Here is a 26,215-nt window from a genome sequence, read left to right on the forward strand (position 1 = left end):
TCGGGAACGACTGTTGCAGCATTTTGGGGAAAGTTTCAATATTGCACTATGGAGAAAATTTTGTAAATGACAAAGTGATCGAATTTATCATCAGTCAACGTTCGTACAGTCCACATTTTACTTACCTCTTTTAGGGCCTCACTTCGTGTGAGTTTGCTTACCAAATATAAATTTAAAATATTGTCAACTTTTCAGCAAAGTTAAGCTTTATTTTGATACCAACCATTGATAACAATTTGCAGAAGTAAGATAGTTACTGACAAAAAACCCAGTTTCTGTCCTAGTTTATCATTAAGACCAGTACAACAGTGTTTAAAAAGACAAATTTTCACCGATCGTCATACATTTTATCTGAACTTTTAATAATCTTTTACACCTCAATAAAATGATATAGCTCTTTTCTTAACCTGGGTGAGCTTTTTGTACACTTTTTAGTATTATTATTTTTAATTTATAATCATGATCATAAATAGTAATGTTACATAGACAAATTCAACAAAATTTCATGGGCAGACGAAAATTTGTTTTAAAGTCAGTTGAATAATTACAGCCCTGTAGAAACACCATGTAGATCTTTTTGCCGTCGTATATCGCTAGTTTTTATTATCAAACAGTAGAAATTTATCAAAGTATCAACAAGATACAAATGAGCCGCGCCATGTGAAAACCAACACAGTAGCTTTGCGACCAGCTAACGGTTTCTCTGATTGTTATAGGCTTTGAAAGCGAACAGCATTGATTCTGACCAGACTGCGCGGATATTATGTTATTATGTTAATCCGCGGAGACAGGTATTAAAATGGACAATTAATTCCCAGAGGCTTCTTGTATTGACAAACAAAATATAGTTGCTGCGATTGGTGATAGCAGAAATAAAACCGCCAGTATAAAAATATGTTAAACATCGATGGTTTTTCAGTTTCAGTATATGGACTACTCGGGCAATATCCATATACCTAATTATACATAAAGTAAGTTCTCACTAGAGGAAAATCGCTTTGCAAGGAGGCAACATGTTTTAAAAGAAGTGAGAAGACGTTTGTGACATTGTGTAATGACAATCTTGTCCGGGCAACAAATAATTACGATTCTAAAGTAACTGTTGTGTTTTTTCAATGTTTTTATCATATAATATTGAGGTACATGTCCATATTTGTGAAAGACTAAAGTTTCGGCGACAGTTCACGTTCTAGCAGTGAGAACAAAAGATGATCGGTTTGTTTACATCATTTTTTATTGTATTTTTCATTTTGTATTTGCACTGGTTTCACAAGCCATACTCATTGGCGAAGACGAAGTTTTTACGTAACATTTTTACGATTAAAGTGGAAATGTACATAGCAGTCTGGTATTTAAAAAAAATATATTGCTAATCGTCTAATTATTTTCATAAGCATGGCGAATATGCTTTGAAATCTGTAGTTTTTGATCCTGGTTAACGTTTGCAACAACTATCAGGTACTTTGAGTAGCTGTAGAGGTAAGGGAGGTCGTACAAGACGACCGAGTAGTATTTCGCTATTTTGACCATATATGTACGGTTTTCGACCTAGTTCGAGTCACAATACACAGTCTCCTGGTCTTATAGTTTGATGTCCCAACATTCTGAGTATAATGTTATCTGTTTTCAGAAATGATATGACATATAATGCTGAATACATGTCAGCCATTCAACAGTTATTAATTTCATTTTCTTGCCACCTCTAGCCACAATGTCATAAATGCAGAATTTTCTTACATTGGTACTTCCGTCATTTTGTATCAATTTTATCTGTACATTTTTTCCATTTCATAATCTACACATCGTTTTCACTTCTCAGTCACAAAATTGTTTCTTGTGGTATTTTTTTTTTTAATTTTCTCCTCGCATAATTGAGACTTAGCATGGTAATCGGAAATTAGCACACAAACTGAGGTTTTGTCTGTACGTTTAAAACTAACGTATATATTACATTCAAAATAATGAAATATTCTATAAATTTTGGCAACATTTTGGCTTATACCTGTCTTTTACAAATTAAAACACTATTTGCTCATTGGCAGGGTACCTTTGAAAAGAATATACCCCAATTCGGATCTCAGGGGCCTAAACCTATTTCAAATGATAATTTTGTTCATGTGTATTGAGATATGAAAGGTTTGGAGCTCACTCATAGGTCAGTTCAGGTGAGTCAGATAATAACCTTGAACTAGTTAAAATAAATACAGTGAATTAAGATTAATTGTTCTAGATACTGTGTAGTGATCTATACTTTTGTATATTTTAAAGATGTCTATGCTTACGCATAAATTTATCACACGAACTAAAATAATTTCATCACGTACAGAATCGGGGAAATAAAAAAACAAACTCATTGATATATTATTATTTTACATTTAATACGACATTATAATCTTGACAACGTCTTACAGAGGAACGTTTACGTTGACGTCATGTACTAACGTGCAAAAATCTATTAATTTAAGGGCAATTTAGCATTGTTTTCATTATACAACCCGATTCAGTAGCCCCAACAGGTTAAACCAGCGTTGAATATTAAACACCTGCATTTGACTTTAAACGTGATATTTAACTAAATATTATATAAATATTAAACTATCAAACATCGAATAATCTGACTTTGCGATCATTTTACTCCTGGTAAGGATCTAATAAGATTTCAGGTGAGTCTTATTTCTAAAACTTGGAAATAGGACTTAAGGTGAAATAAATAACTAACGATTCTGCTTTAAAGGTAAAATTTAGGATTCACTTGTTTGGCAACAACTGTAATACTTATACCTGACGTGTTTGTGCGTTGTTTTTAGCTCGACTATTCGAAGAATACTATTCTACTCACCCTGGCGTCGGCGTCGGGGGTCACACCTTGGTTAAAGTTTTGCATGCAAGTACATATGGCTATCATTTAAAGGCTTATAGCTTTGAAACTTATTTTTTTCTTTTTCTAGGTCATTTACCAACCTCACTGGTTCAAGTCCCATAATTCTGACATGTATTTTGGCCAAATTATGTCCCCTTTTGGACTTTGAAAATCCTGGTTAAAGTTTTGCGTGCAAGTTACTATCTCCAAAACTAATGCAGATATTGAATTGAAACTTCACATGTGTCTTCGGGGTTATAAAATTAGGTGATAGCATTAAGTCCCATAACTTTGACATGCATTTTGGCCAAATTATGCCCCCTTTTAGACTTTGAAAATCCTGGTTAAAGTTTTGCATACAAGTACATATAGCTTTTACTTAAAGGTGTATAGCTTTGAGACTTACTTTTCCTTTTTCAAGGTCAATTTCTAACCCCACTGGGTCAAGTCCCATAACTCTGACTTGTTTTTTTGGGGGCAAATTATGCCCCCTTTCGGACTTAGAAAATCCTGGTTAAAGTTTTGCATGCAAGTTTCAATCTCCAAAACTAATGCAGATACTAGATTGAAACTCTATATATATTCTAACATTTAGGGTAATATTCCTGCTTCTGGGACAACAATTCGAATAGTCGAGCATTGACTGTCTTACGGACAGTTCTTGTTTTTCTTGCAATCACATGAACAATGGTATGTCTTTACAGATAAAAACAAAGTGTAAACCTTTCCAAGCCTCTAATGTCGCCGGTTTTACATGGAAGTAATGAACACGAGCCCTTGCTGTCAGAGGGAAATAAGACGGATGGAGTAGGGACGAACTATCTAAAGAGACACTCTAAACGTGAAGAAGGGACGTCATCTCACGTACCACCGTATGTTTATTGCGTCTTATATAATTACCAGAGATCATTGAAAGTGTAAACATATCGATATTAGAGATCTATACAAAGTAGCACTGTTACAAAATACTTTTTAAGATTATTAGTTTTAATCAGGCTTTAAAGCCTTGCTAACGAATATGATAATATGGAAACTTTAAGCTTAAATGACAGTACCCTGGCCTCGGATGGATACATTCGCAGTTTCACCGACCTTTTTACAAAATACACTGGTTAGATCCCTAACATAAAGGAGTTATACGCTTTGAGAAGCTCGAACCAACAGTGGCGACCGCACACTGAAAATAATATTGACTGTAGACCAAGTGTTGCGTTTCTAGATGTACTCAGTATAATATTAATATGTTGAAACACTCATTTGCTTACAATCCAAGCAAAGCTAATCCTTAAACTTTATGATTTTATACTTATATATATAGCATTTTATTTGAGACATAAAACTGCATTGTAAAAAAACTAAAAGATTGCTGAAGCCTCGACGGCATACTAGGCTGGTAATTTAAATTTTGAGATTGAACTAATTCCAACATAAGCTATTGTGTTTGGATTAGTAGTACGTAAGGAAATGAAACATAGAAAAAAGTCCTCCAAAATATCATGGCACATTTTTGGAATTCTGAAGTAACCTCTAATACATATTGTGGTCGTTACTGTGAACCATACATTGTATTATTCTGCTACTGGTATACTACAGCATAAATGTTTGTTTTGACTATCAAAAAAGTAAATATATTTCGATTTCGAGCAGGTAGTGGTAGGATACGTGTAGTGTTTTACCATCTTTGTCAAAAAGTGTCGGGGTGTCAACATTCAGACAATAGGTGTCAAAATCCAGAACATAGATCTAACCAAATAGTTCTACAACAAACTTTTCGGCATTGATTTAAAAGACCAAACATGTGTCTCAAAGTCAGAAACAAGGCAAAAACGTTCATCTGGGATTCGTAAAACAAAAATGTATTCCAGTGTTACTGCAGATGGTTGGGGTACTTGATTAAACCAATATTAAACAGCTACAGCAAATTTTTATGCTGTAATTCATACTTAACTCAAGATGATAAGTCATCAATAAAACTTCATGTTGGAATTAGTTTAAGGTTCTGACATTATTTCTAGTATATAGCTGGCCTAACAGGAAAGCGCATTGGGCTGCTTAACAAAATCCTGGTATTATTTCAGGAAAAGTCCTTCATTCGGTCGTAAATGTGCAATCATGACAACGTGTTTGGTCCTACAGTTTATAGCGGTGGGGTTTGGGTATTGTTTGAGTGTCTTGTATGTAGAAGTTATTCGAGTGTTCAACTCGCAGAGATCAGAAGCAGCGCTTATACAAAGTTTATACTTTGGAACAATGACTGGTGGCGGTAAGTTTAAACTAAACAACTTCTTGGTTCTTCAGCTGGTATAACAGGGAGGTATCCTTACTATCAAATCATAGGTATGACTAAATTATACAAGAAGACGCTTTTAATATTAACTCAAAGCTACATTTAAGTGTCTGAACGTCGAGTAGTCGAGTCGATGTAAATAGCATTCTGATTTATTTTAGCTCTGTTGTGACGAAAGCTTCAAGCTTATTAAAACCAGTCTCTTGTCCGCTTCCTACAAAAACCAGTATAGGTCATGTGAGAAGACGTGGTCATGACCCTAGTGGTGCTCAACCCACGACCACTGGGTTAAGTGGCCAACACCTTAAAATGGCATTATGCGCATCTTACTGCACATAGTGTGTTTTGGGGAATGTTTTGTAAAAGCAATTTTCGGTTGCTGTGCATTTAAATGTGTTAAATTAACGATAATGCCGCATAAGTATTTGAAGTTGATGCTTCAGAAATAAAGAAATCGGACTAACAAAATAATAGTTCTTTTTTCAATCTTTTATGCAGTGATCTCCCTTACATATAGGTAGAGATTTCTGAAGTTGAAGGGAAGCAACTCCTGCGTGCAGTTTGATTTCTTAAAAAGACTGCCCCAGGTCAAAATAAGAAAAGTCATATTTGGAAACTTATTATTTTGTACTAGTAACAGGAAGATTTTGGTATATTGGGTTAAAAGCTATAATTTTCTCCACCCTTTTTAAACACACATCTATTTCAGCTGGATTTTTACTTGAAAAAAATGCGCATAATTCCACTTTAACCAAAGAGCGTTGTTAATAGAAACATATCTGCTTTTTAGTTTTGCGCACCGGTAGGGAGTTTCTGCTATTTTACCAATGCTGGTAAAAATCCTTTTACACCGATATAAAGATATCTTTCGGAAACATAGAACGCAGTGATGTAGAAAAATAGCACACTCGGTTTGATTAAGCCTGTTCGTGAGATAGTATGAAATGTGCAAAAGCATTATCTAAAACGGCATAATTATGCCGTCAATGAAAACTCTATTTCAGAAGTTTACACATGTGCTGTAGTAATTTCAAGATTGTGTGGGTGTTAAGAAACACTATATCTATGTACAAAAATCAAGCGATATCATAGTTTGAAAACAGATTTAAGTTAATTGCAAATGTTATGTTTTTATGGGTTTTTTGTGTGTGTTTTTATGTATCCTATTAGCTTGAAAAGGATGTTCTTCATATCTTTGGATCAGTTAAAATTGTTTCTTTGCACATTAACGCTCTTCAAGTGTTTTTGACATCTGCATTAAATTTGTGATATTAATTGATTATGCTGGTTCTATGGATGCCATATCTTCAAAAATTCTAAATAGCTAACTGTGAATTTTATAGTACTAGTATATCAAATTTTATTAGCGTGATCTTTATGACTGTGAATGTAGGGATAACGCATGTTTGTTTTCCCGTTATAACATATTCAGAATCCCGAGGGACTGGTTAGTGATAGAACTCCATAGAGCGAATGTATCAATGTATCACGAGGGAATCTGCAGAAGTTAAAAAAATGAAACAAACTTGTGCTAGCCTAAAACGTGTAAAAATAAATATTATCTATTGAAGTCAGTGCTGAAATGTCAAGGTTGCTACATTTTAACATATCCGTTATATGACCATTATACGTTTATCTTTGGCTACTGAGCGGGCATAAGTAAAAAAAAGGTGTATTAACAATACCTGAGTGAGTATGAGAATCTCTCTGTTAACACATTTGGAAAATTGCCCTGTTATGACACTCTCTTAAATTAAAAAAAACCAGCAGTTTTATGCTAGAATGAAATAAAATGAATTCTTAGCTATATATTAGAAATGAATAAATCCCATAATAGTCCCACTACACAAGATATAGGCGTCTTAGCTTGACATATTCAATTGCTAGTATTTTTTAATTATAAATCCATTGTTTTGCAGTTAAAATCTCTTGTTCCTACTCTTCTTACCCTGTATAAAGTTGTTTTACGTATTGTTTATCTTTTTGTTACTATCGAACCACCATATTTCATCATTTTGATTAGTTGAACTATCTTCTGTCCAGTAATCATGACAATATCGGAAGGTATGACTTCATTATTTCACTGAATGTGCCTTAGTGTTACTTTTATAAAAAAAAATCTGAATCAACCTTTCGGATGTTTTTACATTTTCTGGTTTTAAAACATCTAACCAAACGAATTATTCTGATCGAGTACCGTCAACACAGCAGTTTCTTTTCACCTTTAAACTCAGAACCATTGCCACACTGTATTATGTTTTGATCATCTTATTGGTGTATGATCTCTTCTAACACACAGCTGCAGAAGAAGACTTACTGACTAGCGACTTCGTCGTCAAGGATACATATGAATAACTTGTAATATGAAATCATAGCTTGCACCATCAACAGAAACTTCTTCGTTTCGCAATTGTATCAAGTCAGTCTGTCATCTTTCTCCGAAAATATTGGCTTTAAACAGTCGTATAGTAACATCTGTCAAGTTAAACAAAAATGCTATCTGAATCGAGCGAGTTCTCCCGTGAACACGATACCGAAAAGTCAGATGGGTTGGCAATGGACACATTTTAGCAGAGTCTTTTCAGCATGTACATTGTGTATTGAAATTTCATGTCGACGAAATCAAATGATTTTACAGTAATGGAAGTCACTGGATTTTGCATTCAATAGTTTTTTGTTCTTTGCTATTAAGAGTTTGGGCTGCGGTCTTGTGATGTTGACTGGCTTTTTGACAATGCGCTTATTACATTTTTTAAATGCAATAAGATGTCCTCTTTTCTGTGTTTAAAGTTTTTTCCATGTTTACACGTTACACTGTTTATTTCAGGTGTTTGTTGGGCTTGGCTTATCAACATTGCCGGACCCGGACGTTGTGTTACCGGCGGTGCTGTTGTCGGCTGTGTCGGATTCCTGGTCAGCGGCTTTGCTGTAAACGTTCCTATGATCGTTGCATTTACTGGGGGAGTGGCAGGTAACGAAATGCCATACTCAAATTGTCAAAGACGGAACTGCATTTGAGTTTTTGCAATAAAATTGTAGTTCAAGAAATAACAAGAAAGGGAATTTTTGTTCAAATTTCAGTTTAATTTTAGTTAGTCAGGGAAGAATTTGTATTTATCTCGAAGACACCATTGTATAGTCGTCGTATTATGTTTTATATACATGTTAGATAATATAAGCTAGAAAATGAACAAACGATACTCGCCCCTCACCCCTGACTCAGAATTTAAATATGTATACCTATAAACAAACACACTCATAAAGAATATTGTGAACAACACAGTTTTGTAAACCAGGATTTTATTTTAATCAAAATTATATAAGAAATTTCTTTTTCGGAAATAGTAAAATCCTAGGAAAGCTAACCGTGAAATCTGTAAGCAAATGTTTCATATTTATGGTCTTTAAAGTCGTTTTCAAGACATAATACACGAAAGGGTAAGGTGGCTAAGTGTATTGTATTGTACACCCATTGGAAACTCTCAGAATATCTTAGTAAGCATAAAAACAACATGCACGTTTTTTTCGCGAATTGTTCATGGCTATTACACGGTGATTTTCCGAGTCTATGATATTATCTCTGCCACACAAATGATATGATTCAAGACGTATCTAATATCACCCCTGTAGACACGTAGAACGATTTACAGTTCGGTGTATCAAACAATTCTTTTTCAGTATTCTATTTTCAGGTTTGTAAACTGTTGTTGTCCTGGCAATGTACTCTGTATGCGCCCCTCTTTTGTGTCTGTCAGACATACATTTAGCATTATTTAAAGTGAATATCTAATCCTTCTTTTCTTGAAGACTTTATCATAAATGTAGACTCAGATCACAGAACCTATCGTATGAATTATTTACAAAACAAAGAAATGATCAAATACTCCGTGCTTAAATAATACTCACGTGCAATATTTGATACATGTCTGCTTTGAATCCCTATAGGGGAATATGCTATAGTTCTCTATGGCAAACTTTCCCCTTCTAAACCCAAATCCTAGATTGGCCATCGGGTACTACCCCCCTGAAATCATGAAGACCATGACTGATGGTGAGGTCAAACTGCTGTCCTCTTGAAAACACTTCAGTTTCTTCTTATATAAAACCTGTCTAATATAAAGATTGTAAAAATATTCTGATGTCATGCACGCTACGATTGGTTTAATCATATGGCTATGTCAAATAAAGATTTTGTCTTTTATGTACTGTTTACATAGAAAAATAAATTCCTCTCAATAAAATGAATCGAAGAAATAGTTCGTAAACATTAGTGTACAATGGTCCTATAGACGTTTCTCAAACGTGCAAAACCACCTTAAGGTGCACAATTCGATTATGTTTTTCAATGATGTCAGACATAATGAAAATTTAATATCAACAATGTAATACATCCGTGTAAAATGTGAGTAACCGTTATTTTTGTGTTTGAGCTCTATTATTTTTCAGAATGTATTACTTTACTTAAAACGTAATAGAAACATACATTTGAATTGAAAATAATGCGTTTGGCGATTTTAATGAAGAATTAAAAAGTGCTAGCCATTTTGTCTATTTCTATAAATTGAGAGTAACAATAAAGAGATGGCTTTGATATGTTTGGTGTTTGAAGTAAAGCTGGTTTATATTGTTATAAAAACAACATACAACGGCTATGCTAAAATAATTCACAGAATTTGCCAGCGTCATGTTTTACTATTCAACAAACAAACCGGTAGCCATCTGTTCTGTTCTGTATAAATCCTGTCCCTCCTTCGTAGGAGAACCCCTCTGGTGCGTAATCCTTAATGAATACTGGAATCCCTCCACCAACACAAGATAACTCAAGTTCACTGATTCGGGGATTTCTGTGTGAGAACAGTAAAACTATAAATTACACTATAGGCCAGTTAAGAGGTAAAGCGGAATGTCTGTAGGCTATAAAGTTCCCCACTAACAGTGAATGTTTTTTTTTCTAACATACCCAGTCTTGATGCATTTAAGCAGTATAATAACCTCCCACACAGTCTTTAAAGTTCATACAGATCACTGTACTTCATTACCAAGTCTTTCAGCACAGGCCAACAGTTTATAATTAATTGAGTTTTTAGCAGAGTTCAGATACTTAAAGTTAATTTGAAATGAATCCATCAGCTCAATATCTGCCATAGTAACTCTAACAGAGTCAAGTATAGGACACTCTAACACAAAATGTTCTGCAGTCTCCGAACAGGACCAACAAAGTTAACAAATTTCATCAATGTTATACTGGTTAAAACACATACGGTTAGTCTGTAGCAGGTATGTCCCTGTTGTTAGCCGGAGTTGAACTGACTGCCTTTCTACTTTTCTTGCAGTGAATTTATTGCTGTATGCGGGGTGAACTTTGCAAGGAGTATAGGAGTCATTTCTGCAGTAAAAGAGTGATTTGTAAAGAGGGATAACTGCATTTATCTTCTCAGCCCAATGTGTATAAACATTCCTGTGTACTTCCTCTTTCCAGCGGAACCTTGTAGTTGGAGTCTCTAACTGTTTTTCAGTGGTACCAAGATCGTATTTCCACAACCGTTTACGAGTCTCTGTTAACCAGCTCTTACTTTCAATGGATTTGAGAGCACAGTGTCTGTTCAGAATTTGCCTTTCCATACTGCTCTCACTTTGATTAACAAGATTATTGAGGAACGTCAATATTTTGATATCAATTTGTGCTTGAACTGGCAGGATTCCTGTGATAAGATACACGGCTGGGATTGCAGCATTGTTCGGCAGCAATAGTAGCTCCTTAAGGAATTTTCTTTGAAACTTTTCCATCTTTTCTATCAGAGAAGTAGTTGGCTGGATCAGCTCTAGACCGTAAAGCAGTACTGATGTACATCTTGCCCGGACAACTTTAAACCACATATACTTACACGTTACTGTTGTTAGTTTGCTGCTGCGACAAAACATGATCATATTTTCTGACACAATCTGCCAGTAAAAATAATTAACTGCTCATTCCAGTTTTCTGATTTAAACTGAAAATACGAAAAGTAAATAATATTTCGATAAAATGGCGTGAATTCGATCAAGTTGAGAACTTAGAATACGTATTGTTTCCAAAGTTCGTGCGCGAATTCCTTTTGTTTGCTCAACCTTTGCCGTAGCTAGATTTGTTCCTGATTTGTCTTTAACGAAAACACAATGCTAAGGGTATAATTCGTTAATCTAAAGAACTGCGAGATGATAGTAGAAACTTAAAAAACAAATTTAAATATGTTAACTAGTTTTGAATTCAGTGTTTAAAATATTTTTGATGGTGGTATTTTCCAATGTTTCTGACACCAAAAATGAAAGAAAAAATATCAGTTTCGTCGTTACTCGTAAATGGATTATTATAAAGCTTTCATGTTTCAGTTAGTCCAAAAGCTACATTTCCATGCAGAGTTTTGAAAATATGATTTTGCTCAGTACTTAAAATAGGAAAATACAGTTTGGCCATAAAGTATTTTAAACATGGTAAAAGATCCTACTACCACTCTGAGGAATGATATGCCATAGTTTATGCCTTGAAATTGTAGTTGCAATCCAGTTCATCAAACAGCTACTCTTGCCTTTACCTGCTAAATTTCTATAATGAACTTGTCCATCTTTCAAATTAGACAGTACTATTATTATGATCTACACTGGTCGCAAAGGCAGAATCAGTCGTGTCCAGCATGATAAGGGCTAAAATGCCTTTGGCCGCAATGAGTTGAGATGAAAACTTTGAAAAGTGCTAGTACGAAAACATTATAAATATCGAATATTTCTTTTATATTTGCAGGATTTGGAATGAGCCTCTGTTATCTTGGATCGTTTATCACTGTGAGCTGGGTATTCCATGAAAACCCCGGGGTGTCCCTAGTATTCCTGACTACGGGCTCCAGTCTTGGACAAGTGGTCATGCCATATGTTACAGATGTTTGTATATTTGTAGCACATTAACCATTACCCTGCTAAATTTATAATGAACTTGTCCATCTTTCAATTTGGACAGTACCATAAACTGTTGAAGGAGATGCTTACCAAAAATATACTGACTGAATGGCGAACAGTGCAGACCATGATCAGACTGCACGGATGTGCAGGCTAATCTTTGTCTGCACTGGTCACAAAGGCAGAATCACTTGCCGCCAGCCGGCTAAAGGTTAATTGAACTGACTGTATTACAGTTTCCACGAACGAGATATGCATGAAGACATATGACCTTATTGGTCAGGTTTGAATCTATAGTAGTGTTTATTTAGCATTGTTCTGTACAATACGGCGATAAAATAAAATTTGTTATTAACCTCTTTATCATAAACAAAATTATGTTAAAATTCACTTTGCACACGTTTCAAGAAACAAATGTTATGGGTTCTTTTAGAGTTTAAAAATCATGTCATCATTTCAATTACATATTTAGCACAATTGTTCAAACTGTAAAATGTAGGTATCATAATTATCCTATCAATTCGTGTATTTTAGATTTTTATATCCGTATTCGGCTGGAGTGGTGCCTACATGTTGCTAGCTGGAATTGCTCTAAACTGCGCAGCTTGTGGGGTTCTCATTCATTCATCCAGGGACTTCTTTCACAAGGGAGATAACAAAGACATGGAAAGCACTTTCTGTGACAGAGTATGTGATAGGGCATTGCTGACAGATCCTATACTCCTAATGACTTTGTTAAATGTTCTTCTTTTAGCGACGACAGGTAAAAATCATTCATTTGTATGAATTATAGAGCATTTGGTAGGCTACCTGGCAGTTTTGATTCAATTACTCATATTTTATTTCGGTGCAGATTAGGTCTGTTGGTTGTGCTGTGTTGGTGCACCGTTATAGTTTTACGTATCTTACATAGGACAACCAGTGAACACATATATAGAGCTTGGGTACTATTCAACCGGTTAATAAAGGAGTAGCATCTTCGGTAAACAAAAAGTATTATGGAGTGACTGAAGACAGCACGTTTAGAAAATACCTGTAAAAATTATATTATAGTTAAAAATCGTGTTCGCTTATATGTATCTTATCGACCTCCTTGCCTATTTATGCCAAACTGTAACTTTTCTTTCGTGATGTATCAGTTTATGTGTATTAAATGGGAAAATACAACAACAGGAAGCTATATATATTTAGGTCCAATCGAAGCCTGGTTCTTGGTAGATTTTATGGTGATCAGAGGATATGAGAGGGAGACTGGTTCTCTGTTTGTTTCGCTGACTGGATTCGCAAACTTTCTAGGGCGGGGCGTCGGAGCTATCTTGCGGCTCTTTTGCAAGTAAGACAAGTACAGTTTTATCCGATCGAACTGAAAACGGGAACATTCATGTCCTGACTTAAATCCTTTGAGTGTTACTTTGATTAACAGAAGAAAAAACAATATTGTTTTCTTTTATTTTGTCACTTTCAAGCTCGATCGGAAAACCATGAAATCCGTAGCAGACATACTAATCATTTCAACTTTTATAAAACCTTTATTTTGAATATGATTACATTTTCTCGTTTTGACCCGCACTGAAACCTTTGGGCTGGACACATTGTACTTGCTATTATCTTGTTGTCCATTTCCTGATATTATTGATGTCCCAATATATATCGAGTCGAAGCCTCATACCTCTTGTTCTTTGTTTTGTACTGTAACAGTATTGGAAGTTTATGTAAAATTCAGGGTCCTACAGTATACCATGGGTCATTTTGGCACTGTGGTGCGTCAGCCATCTTTGGTTGTGCATTTTAAGACTATTGGCATTGTTGGCGCCAATCTGCTTTAGGTAATTCATGGTGAACATTGCGCAGAACTGCCTAATGTGAGCGTCCGGTCTAGAAGTATCCGAAAGATTGCATGTGAATCTCATTATGGTTTGGGCATTTTCTGAGGTAATGGAGTAGTTTATTAATGTATGTCGCCAAGGATTCGATGTACTTACTTGTAATTTCTGTAACTTAGAACCCTTTTATCCCGAAGCCGGAAGCAAGTGTTGATTCCAGATAATTCTAGGATTTAATCTAGAAATTTCGTTAAAATTGGGAATCTGGTAAAATGAACTTCTAATATTTGATCAATAGATTGTTTATTCATCCGTTTGTGTCACTTTTCAAGTTCATAGCATAATAATTAAGAATCGATATGATGTGCCATCGCCTAGCATTTTAAATTTTAGACGCGGACGTTTCTTTGACACACATTATGACTAAGATATTATCCAAATCTAAGGATGTGTTCTGAGTCTGCTGTCAATCATCAGTTTAATAACATTGGAACCTGATATTAAGTATTAATTGTATTAGTTTATCACTTTTTTCCAGGGGTTATAAAGGACGAGCTAGGGACCTATGATCTGTTATTCTACATTGCGATTGGTGCAAGTTGTTATGTTTCCATAGCGACGCTTGGGATCATTGTTTGTATGAGAAGAGCGGGAACACTTCACAGACATGAAAAAAACACGTTAAAGAAAGAAAATACAGAACCAGTCTATTATAGTGTTGGACGAGATGAAATACATGCGGACGCTATCGACGAGCAGCAGCCCTTGTTAACAACACCTTCTTCCCAAACCTGAGGATACTTTATTCTTTGAATAAGTTTTTTATTCAGTCTATCCATATAAGATACAACGCATGTAACTAATAAAATTACTAAACTTTAAGAAACGGTGTATATCATAGAGGCCAGATGCCCAAGAGATAAAGGTCACTGACTTCAAATTATTTGCCCTTTATCCCTGGCTCAGGTCGTCTTGTGAGGAAGCCATCCAGCTGGTTGTGAATCTTGATGATATAATGCCAATTATTTTTTGCACTATTAAACTCAACAAAACAAAAATAGTACTGTATGTGTTAAAACTGTATGTTTACCAACACTGTCTGAAGCGAAAAGAGAACAATTAGATGCAATATAAGTATTATGGAATATTCGGTGACTGAATGTATCCGAGTGAGCGAATAAGTTTTAAAATTACATGTATATCTATAAAATGTCCCACTTGAAGAATTCAGAAACGTGGTTAAGTTTGCAGTAAGTAAAAAATCTGTGTTTCTCTTGTGTGATTCACAACAAAGTACTAATATTAGTAATTTATTAACACTATACATAGTTAGGTCATTTTTAGTCGTCTTTGCCTTCAGCCATTAGTATAGGAAGAAGTCTATACGAAATCTATCAGTATATGAGCCGTGCCACGAGAAATCGAACATAATGGGTTTGCGACCAGCATGGATCCAGACCAGCCTGCGCATCCGCGCAGTCTGGTCAGAATCCATGCTGTTCGCTTTTAAAGCCTATTGGAATTAGAGAGACTGATAGCGAACAGCATGGATCCTGACCAGACTGCGCGGATGCGCAGGCTGGTCTGGATCCATGCTGGTCGCAAACCCACTATGTTGGTTTTCTCATGACACGGCTCATATTATTTAAGTTATAATACTGACTTAAAAGACCAATCCCAATAACACCAGGACATGTAAAAGAACATACACACATTTTGACAGATGTGAAAACCTGTAATATTTCGCACTTGCTGATTAAGTAACAGTTTGACTGTAAACAATTATCAAGCATTGCCACTCTGACTATGCAAACTCTGGTAATTAGTGAAAACTGAACAAACACAGATATTCGTCAATTTTTCAGGTCTACTTTTTCTTGTTTGATATCCCCCGCCGATGAAATCGGGAGCGGGGTATTGAAATGGCGTTGTCCGTGCGTGCGTGCGTCCGTGCGTCTGCAGCCATTTCTCAGTAACTAGCCGGTAGAATTTCATAAAACTTGAAATAAACATGAACCAACATACTGCGACGATGCCCATAAAGTTTTTTTTGGATTGGTTATTTTCCCTTAGAGTTATTGCCCTTGATTTAATGAAATTCCACGTCCGGAGCCATATCTAGGAAGTGGTTGAGAATATTTAAATAAAACTTCATAAACATGTTTAACACTATGAGGTTATGCGGCTCGTCAAGTTTCAGTTAGATTGTCCAAGTAACTCAAGAGTTATGGCCCTTAGAAGTTTCCTGTGTTAACTATATAGGGTACTATAAATATGACAATTTCTGCTTCATAACTTGTGATATATTTGACCTAGAACTATGAAACCTAAATTAAATTTAGATCACTATAATGTGGTTGAGCACACATAATTTTGTCCAGATCTCTTCACTAACGTTAGAGTTATTGCACTTTAATTGTTTAAAAAATCCACAGATTTGTACAAAACAAAGCAACCAATTGGTAAAATTTCATTAAACTTCTTTCATTATTTTCCATGAACATTTATTGTAAACATGTGAAGTTGTGTACCCACACCTGGTCACCACCTTGCCTTGGTCACACCCTCCCCCTCCCATCCCGACCTTGACCGATTTTGACTAATGGAATTATTTGCTTTTTAGACTTAGCAAACATTTTTTTTCACCTTGTGACGTGCCTAACCTAAAAAGCATTACATATAAATTGATGATACCTTGCATGAGTCTTTATCATGATATAAACTTGCGCACCTCCTATTTTTTGTCTGCCTCCACCCCTATTTTTGAGTTATTGCCATTGAAATAGCCAAAATAGTGTTTTGTATGTGATGCTCATAACTGAAAAAGTATATGGCTTAGAATAATGAATCCTTTTCATAAAATGTTTGTTGAGTCTATACCCCTTAAGACTTTGCAAACATTTGAATTATAATCCCTTATTTGTGTCCATCCATGCGTGCGCCGTATTTTTTCCGTTTCTTTAAAATTGAAATGATTATAAACCAGCCTACTGATAACTGCAATGATGTCGTCAATTTTACTTGGACCAATTATCTCGACTATGGAGCTGGGATACCTTTGACAGTATGGAAATGGAAAAGGTAAATAACATCGCTTTACAAAATGTTATTTTGTAGTGATATGATTTTCCTTACCCGAGGTGAAGGGACTGTATAAAAAGATATAGATACTATTAAGGCATGTGTGGTGGGCTCGGAAACATCACCATATACTAATCACATACGCTTTAGTAGTGCTTGTGTTATTTCACAAATCATATCTTCCTTTTCTTCATACTAGCCTATACTTACCTGCAACATTGCATCGTGAATATATGCAGTGATGGCTAAATGGTCATGGTTTGCTGTTGTAACATGTCCCTGTAAAACTGTTTGCATGCTTCCCGGTGGTATCTAGGTGTTAACCTCTTTCACAGATTGCTAACATAATGGATCCTGCTACACCATCATCGTCCCAGGCAAGTGCCTCATGACCATTGAGTTCAATGACGACTCCAAGCAAAACAAATAAAGTGACACTGGATGAAGTGATGACCCAACAGGAGACCTTTATTAATGACAATGATACTCACCTTAGGGCTGCCATGTCTTCAATTACAGTTGGAGACAAACAAGTTCCCATGGAAACGTTATCTAAGGCAAACCTTAAAGCAAAGGCAACTGTACAGAAGAAAAAATTAATCAGGACAACTTGAATACACAACAAGCACTAAATAAGGAGAGAAGGTCCTCTAGTGATCTAAAAATAGAAAGGCAAATTGAAATTGAATGCAGCAACACAAGAACGAGAGAAATGTACAATGAGCCTTACTACCGCTTTGGGGGAGATCGTAGATAATGACGATGATGATGATGATGACTTCAAAATAGATGATACTACCCCACAGAAGCAGGGAAGATTTGAAGATTTCAGTTCAAAAGAAATAGAACCAGCTCCTTGAAGAAAAAGTTATTGATGAATGAAGCATGACAATTAAAATTTGTAAACAAAGAAACTTTGTCAAAGAACATACAGAGCATTCTATTATTGAGCCTACAGTTTTTCACATTTGCATGGAGGGACCTGCGTGTCTATTGTTCATTTAAACTTATATGATTGAATCATCAGACTTTCATATTGCAGATGGCACATGGATTTTAATTGCAGTTTATTAAATTTAGGCTTTCATATTTGCATAAAAGGATTTTATCTGTTGTATACTATGTAAAACTCTAGTTTTATAGAATATGTGTTTTTGATTTACTGGAATTCTATTATTATGTTTTTCTATTATAATTATGTTTTTGAAGTACATTCAATTAAAGATTTTTTCAAATTTTGCATGTTAAGAACATGTATTTCTGTCACACCGAATGTTTCACTTTAGAGAACTCGAGGACAATTAGTAAAATTTATTCTGTAGGACAGACATATTACAATAAACATTTTGTTCTCTTAATGAGGGATAATTAATAAAGTAAACAGAGAGTTTACTCAATCAATTTTAGACATTTTGTGAGCTCTATTTTAACGCAGTTTTCTAAATTAACCCTGAGTTGCATCATTGGTAATGTTTTTATTGCTTTTGTGACTGTCATAAGTCCATACCATCCGACAATCAACCGTGTGGTCTGATGAGGCATCAACTGGTATAATGGCTGGCTAAATCTTCTCAAGATAACAGTGTAGAAAGCGGTCAGAAGGATCTATGATTGTCACAAAAGCACTAATTACAGTATTCAAATGATGCCACTCGCATGCTCTTGACTTTGAAAATAAAATGAAAAAAAAAAAAAAGAAAATAGTTTCAGTTGACGCCCAGACATTCAAGTGGCTGGCTGTGATCTCTGCTGTACTGTGACCTCCACTTGGCCCTGTCATACCATTTACAGAGTTATCAACTGAAAGAACTATCCATGGCTGAGGTTAGTTTGTGAATGTGATAGTTGTAGACATCATTGTGACTTTTGTCAATTTTGTTGTTGCAAGCCTTCTAGATGGAACCACTTTTAGCCCAACAGTTTTCAATGAACAAAAATCAGGTTATCATTGTCCGCCATTGTTGACAACAGACTTTCATCATTGGCTTTAACACAAACACTGTTAAAAATATATCTATCAAACTTGGTAGGCATTTTGCTAGGGACAATAAATATGCGATAAGTTTTAAATTATGCCACTATCAACTTCAAAAAATGTCAAGCATTAGTATGCACTCCTCAGTGCTTTTGTTTGGCATTACAAGTATGCAATTCATTTCTAAGTTGCTTACCAGGGCATTTCTTTTTCTCTTTATTTGTAATTTATGCACTTTTACTTGCCCTAAATGTTGTCTTGTTTTTAAGCATTTGCATAACTTTCTATTTCCAGAGGCCGTTGCCCAGTTACCACCCAGATCAGCTGGTAGGTGAAGAAAACACTGAGCTTCCAGATGATGTGGTTACAGCAGTGTTGAATATCATGAGAACACATGCAGATCCAGATACTGATCCTTACATCGTCTACTACAAGCCAGCACAGATCGAGTATTACTGTTCACAGAGTCAACCAGTGCTGACACCGCTCCAAGCAGATAGAGACATCTTTCACATTCACCACCTTGATAGACTCTGGGTGACAACATTCTACAGTGCTTCAAAAAGAACAGTGTACATATGTGACCCTCTTAGGAACTCTTGCAATATCATTTGCAGTTGCATATGCCTCAAAACAGATCCAACTAAGTTACAATTTGATTTATCAAAAGTAAAGAAACACTCAATAACGTGTATTCAGCAAGGAATAGTGACTCAGTTTCCTACAGTTAATGCTCATGAACATTTACTTTGCAAAACATCTTGAAATGCAGCAGAATAAAAATGTGGACCATGTGTCTAATGCAGATGTAGAGAGTCAAGTTAAATTCCAACAGAAGAAAAGTGAAGTTGTTCAAAATGATCATACAGTAAATAATAGAAAACGTGATAAAAGAAAAAAGAAAGAAAGACCTTGACACAATGCGTAAAAAAGGACGATGCTTAAATTTTAGTGACAAAGAAAAAGAAAATCAAAAGGATAATGATAGATTAACAACTAACAAGGCACTCTGAAAGACAGCTACATCCCCCGCCACTGTTATGGATAGTGAAAGGGTAAACATTTTGGCCTTTAGCTGTGACCTTGACCTTGAACTGATATGGCTGATTCATAAATTCTGCACAACGTCTTGATGAGGTGATCATTTGACCCAAGTTTCATGAAAATCCTTTAAGGGGTTTAGAAGATACAGAGCTAAAACCTTTGACCTTGAGTTGTGACCTTGACCTTGAGTTGACATGGCTGACTCATGAGCTCTTGATGAGGTGATCATTTGACCAAAGTTTGATGAAAATCCTTGAAGGGGTTTAGGAGACACAGAGTGGACACAAAATGGAAGGCTCAAACCTTTGACCCTAAGCTGTGACCTTGACCTTGAGCCAGCATGGCTGACTCGTAAGTTCTGCACATCGTTTTGATAAGGTAATCATTTGACCCAAGTTTTATAAAATTCCTTGAAGGGGTTTAGGAGATATAGAGCGGACACGAAATGGAAGGCTAAAATTTTGACCTTGAGTTGTGACCTTGACCTTGAGCTGGTATGACTGGTTCATTAGTTCTGCAATTGCCTTGATGAGATGATCATTTGACCCAAGTTTGATGAAAATCCTTCAAGGGGTTTAGAAGATATAGAGCAGACACAAAATGAAAGGCTCAAACATTTGACCCTCAGTTGTGACCTTGACCTTGAGCCGGCATGGCTGAATCATGTGTTCTGCACATCATCTTGATGAGGTGATCATTTGACCCATGTTTGATAAAAATCCTTCAAGGGGTTTAGGAGATATAGAGCGGACACAAAATGGAAGGCTTAAACCTTTGACCTTGAGTTGTGACCTTGACCTCGAGCCGGCATGGCTTACTCATAGGTTCTGCACATCGTCTTGATGAGGTGATCATTTGACCCAAGTTTCATGAAAATCCTTCAAGGGGTTTAGGAGATATGGAGCGGACACGAAAGTGTTACAAACAGACGGACGGAAAGGACGGACGGAGACCATTCCTATAACCCCCCACCACTTGTGGCGGGGGATTAAAAAAGAGCAGAAAGAGCTAACAGATCAGAAACTAATAAAACAGTTCAAAAAGAAAAAAAAATAGTGATAAAAAGAACAAAAAGAGCTAACAGGTCAGAAACTGATAAAATCATTGACAGAGAACAAAATTTGTCGAGAATGAGAAAAGAAAGAGCTAACAGATCAGAGAATGATAAAATCATTGACAGAGAACAAAATTTGTCTAGAATGAGAAAAGAAAGAGCTAACAGATCAGAAAATAATAAAAATATTGAAAAAGAAAGAGATGTCAATAGAAAAATGACAAAACGTCATGAAAATACTCTTTGGAATCAACGACAGACAGAGAAAAGGGAACAGCTAATAGAAAAAAGAGCAGAATGACCACCTCTGTACAAACTGCTATTAAAAACTTTAAACGAGCAATTAAAGATGGCACACTGTATGAGTGTAATTCATGTGCAAGACTTATGTTTAAAATCAGTCATAAAATATACCAGTTCCAAGTACAAGAATAAGGAGCTCATGAATAATACTGACTCACTCAGAAAAGGAGCAAGAACAAATTGGATCTGTCAGACCTGTGAAAGTTCCTTAAAAAGAGGTTGCATTCCATCTTTGTGTCTATGGAACAATCTGTCATTAGAAAGTGTTCCAGATGAACTTCAGTGCTTAACATCTCTTGAACTTCAACTTGTTTCTCAGATATTGCCATCGATGAAAGTGATTGTTCTGTATACCGGTGCTCAACACAAGTAAAGTGGCCAAGTTGTTCTTGTCCCAGCTGACCTATCCAAAGTTGCCACAAGTCTTCCTAAAAATACTGCAAGTGCACAGATTGTTACATTGGCCCTGAAACGGAGGCTTTCAGACAAGCATCCTTACCATCAACAAGTCATAAGACCAGAGTATGTCAATCGAGCTGTTAGGTATCTGAAGTCAAACCCTCCTCTCTATTTTCAAGTTCAGGAGAACTCAAACTGGGAGGAAGACAGCACCGAAAACTCTTCAGAGCTTTGGTCAGCAATAACTGGAAATCAGCATAATGACAAGCAAGATGATCATAGTGGAGCTGCTGAGGACACTGAATGCCAAGGTCATAGAAATGAATGTGAAGCTTCGGATACTCATAAAGGACAAAAACTTAGCAACAATAGTGAAGTCACAGACAGTGAAGACGAAGTTGATTGTGATAATCCCACTGAAATACAGGAAGAGCTGCAAAATAAAACTTCATTGAATTCTGTGACATGTGTCCAACCAGTGAATGGCCCAGAAGTCCAAACAGCCCATGTAATGAATATTGCTCCAGCAGAAGATCAGACACCTACTTCGTACTTCAGACATCCTGAATGGGAGGCCCTTAGTTTTCCAAAACTATTTCCTACTGGCTTAAATACGTTCAACTCAAACAGGCCTATAAAACTTAGTTCGAAGAAGTATTTCAATCAGAAATTAACCAACAAGGATCCAAGGTTCTCAGAAAGTACAGAATACATATTCCAGGCACTAGATATTACAGAAAGAGATCAGCTTCAAAACAGCATTTCATTGACAAGCAGAAAAACAATACAAGCTGATATAAATGCAGGACAGTTAAAAGAACCAGGCAGAATTAACAGAATAACTTTTACAGACCAGATATTTAGATCAATTAAAAGTGTCCGTGATACTCCACAGTACTGGCAGCAGATGCAGCTTGATATGCTGGCTAAGCTGCGACAGCTTGGTCCGTACACTTTCTTTCTTACTGGATCTGCAGCAGAGTTTCATTGGACTGAAGTAATACTGATTGTGGCAAAACAGTATGGTATTAGTGTATCTGATGAGGAAATTGAAAACATGGACTGGAATACCAAAAGGTCATGGTTACACAGAAATCCCGTTTCAGTGGCGCGCCAGATAGACTACATTTTCGAACAGATATTTGGGAAGGTAATTTTGAGTGGTTGCCACCCCATTGGATGTATATTGAACTATGACAGAAGAACAGAAATGCAGAGGAAAGGAACGCAGCATTTTCGTTGTGCAAATCATGTGAAGGACGCACCAAAACTGGACACAAACTCTGACAGGGAATGTATTAAGTTCATTGATATTTACATTACGTGTGAAATTCCAGACCCTGAAGAAGATCAGAAGCTTTACAGTTTAGTACAAAAACAAGTCCATCACCGTACAAGAACCTGTAAGAAAAACAAAAGCAAGACCTGCAAATTTTCTTACCCAAAGGCACAGTCACCAGACACATTTATAGCTCGAGTTCCTGAAGGAGAAAGTAGCAACACTGAAAGAAGAGGCATGTGCGGTTCTACAGAAAGTATATCAAGTCATAACTTCTCCATAAAGTGAATTTGATGGAATGTTAACACTGGATGTAATACTGCAAAAGGCTGGTATATCAAGAAAAGTATATGTGTCTGCCTTAGAGGTTGCTAAGAGAAGAACTGTTGTTGTCTTGAAAAGATATCCACAAGAAATTATGGTCAATAACTACAACAAAGACATATTACGAGAATTAAGAGCAAACATGGACATTCAGTTTATTACAAATATTTGGGCATGCATTGCATACTTAACCTCCTACATTTGTAAGCCTGAAAGGACCATGAGTGAAATGATGAAAAAAGCTAGTAAAGAAGCCAGCAGCAAACCAGTTCGACATGTCTGAATGATATAGGTAATATTTTTGTCAAGTCTCGTGAGGTGTCTGAGCATGAAGCAATCATGAGGATTCTTTCTCTCCCATTACGAAAGTCCTGTATTGATGTACAGTTTGTACAAACAGACATTCCAGTGAAGAGGACCAGAGTTGTGAAACCTCGCCAAGTTCTAGAAAATTTGAAGGATACTGAAACTGACATTTTCCTTCCTAGCGTCTATGAGAAATATGCTTGTAGGCCAGACACTTTTGAAAACATTTGTTTAGCTGACTTTGTTACCAAATTCAACATAGGTTCACAAACCAGAACTGAAAAAGAAGATAATCACAAAGTGGATTCTGACAATCACACAAAGAAAATCTACCACCTTAGAAATTACATGGGCTTCATCTCAAAGAGGTCCACATCCAAAGTGATCAGATACCAAATGTCTCAAAGCAACGTGATGAAGAAATGTACTTTCATAGGCTACTCATTTTATACTTGCCTTGGAGATCCGAAGCTGAGCTTATGCTGAAAGATTCATTTAAAAGAAAGTTTGAAGATGTTAAGGATTTCATCAAAGACAACATACAGAGTTATGAACCGTACAATGATGAGGCTGAGGAGATACTTGAACATTTTGACCCTGATGAAGCAGGCCCAGACTGAAATTGGAATTCAAGCCCAGCAAGAAGCAGCGGATACAGAAACGGATGTAACGTCAGCAGCTCTTCCACTTCTTGACCCTGACAATCTGAATGCCTGTGATGGTGATCATGAAATACGGGAAAAATCCACCCTCCTTTACACTGACAGTAACTAATTTGTTACATGATGACGAATTCTTGGCCATTGTCAGAAAGCTCAATCATCAACAAAGAACTCTGTTTGACTTCGTGTATACATGAGCTACGAACCAAAGACTTCAACCAGACACTACAGAACCATTCTACATTTTTTATCAGGTGGGGCAGGCGTTGCTAAGACTTTCTTGGTCAATACTTTGTATGAAGGACTTGTTCGAGCCCTCAGAACACCAGGACAGGACCCTGAAAAGCCGACAGTGTTGATGACAGCATCCACAGGAAAAGCAGCCTCAAATATTAATGGAATGACTGTCCATTCTGCATTTAGCTTGCCAGATTTAAAAAAGACAAGAACGTGACATAGATTTTTCCTACAAACCACAAAACCAAAGCCGACTGAAAACAATGACATGTAACTTCACTAACTTGAAAATAATAATCATTGACGAAATCTCAATGCTTGGCTGTACAACATTCCAGAATCACCTGTCCTGTGCACTACAACAAATATTCCAAAACTACAATAAACCATTTGGAGGAGTCTCCATTCTAGCAGTGGGCGATCTATTGCAGCTTAATCCTGTTGGGCAAAGTCTTGTCTTCAGTGTAGTGTCACAGGGATATGATGCATTAGCTGGTTCTATTTGGCAAAAACTCTTCATATTGTATGAACTGACTGCAATAGTCCGGCAAAAGGGAGACCCTAGATTTTCTGAGATATTGAACAACGTAAGAGTTGGTATTCTTACAGAGGAAGATAAGCAAGACCTCAAAACCCTTGAAAACACAGATACCAGCAGTTGTCCTCCAAGCACTGTCCACTTATTTAGAATGAATGAATGAATGAGTTGGGTTTTACGGCGAATCGACACAAAAAAGGTCATATATCGCCGAGAAAAATTAAATGAATTACGTTAATTGTAAAGCATATATAAAACTATTAAAGTGAAAAGGTATATACATATATAGTGCAAAATATCAGTTGCAAACATAAAAATGTAAAAGCTGTGAAAAAAATCAAATAAGGTTCAGATTTTATAATATATGCCTATTTGTTTCAAAAATTGGAAAATGTTGTCGGCAGGAATTTGTTCAAACAACTCTTTTTAACATTATAGTATGAATTGCGCTGTGGATCCAAGTCAACACAGTCGATGAAAATAAGTTTAACAGTAAGCGGTGTTTGACATGGTACACATTCAGGTTGGTCTTCATTGTTCAGAGGATACGTATGAGTCAACCGAGTATGACCTATTCGACAACGAGAAAGAACAACTTCCTCCCTGCGAACAGATCTATTTCCTTGGTGCCATTTACCTAAAGTAGGTTTAATTTCACGGAGTTTATTGAACGAAGCATTGTTCCATGAAGACTGTCATTTAGTTAAAATGTATTTGTTGATATTTGACCTAAAATCAGTAAATGGTAATTTCACTTTAGATTGATTTAATGAAAGTGATGTCTTTGCTGCGGTATCCGCATCCTCATTTCCATTAATACCAACATGACTAGGAATCCAACAGAATATGATGGACTTCTTAAAAGATGGTTCATGAACCCTGAGAAGAATATTTTGAATGAGAGGATTTTCTGTATTGCGGTTGTGTATTGATTGTAATACAGAAAGTGAGTCGGAAAAGATGATAAACTTTTCTTCACTATATTCTGAAATAAAATTAAGGGCCAAATCAATAGCTTTTGCCTCGGCTGAAAAAATTCTAGCGTTATATGGCAAACGTAATTTTGATTGATGCAAATGGCTAACGGCGGCACATCCAACCTTTGAATCATCT

General features: G+C 36.1%; 1 protein-coding gene across 1 annotated transcript; it reads left to right on the plus strand.

Moving 5' to 3' along the window:
- Window positions 1-2,534: 2,534 nt before the first annotated feature.
- Window positions 2,535-14,695, plus strand: LOC123541158 (monocarboxylate transporter 4-like). Its single transcript, XM_053525948.1, has 8 exons — window positions 2,535-2,663; window positions 3,565-3,732; window positions 4,939-5,123; window positions 7,975-8,118; window positions 11,926-12,062; window positions 12,612-12,840; window positions 13,269-13,406; window positions 14,439-14,695. The coding sequence occupies exons 2-8, from the start codon at window positions 3,599-3,601 to the stop codon at window positions 14,693-14,695; spliced, it is 1,224 nt and encodes a 407-aa protein (XP_053381923.1). The 5' UTR covers window positions 2,535-2,663; window positions 3,565-3,598.
- The last annotated feature ends 11,520 nt before the right edge of the window (window positions 14,696-26,215 follow it).

Source organism: Mercenaria mercenaria, chromosome 16 (genome assembly GCF_021730395.1).
Source record: "Mercenaria mercenaria strain notata chromosome 16, MADL_Memer_1, whole genome shotgun sequence".
Taxonomy (NCBI): Eukaryota; Metazoa; Mollusca; class Bivalvia; order Venerida; family Veneridae; genus Mercenaria; species Mercenaria mercenaria.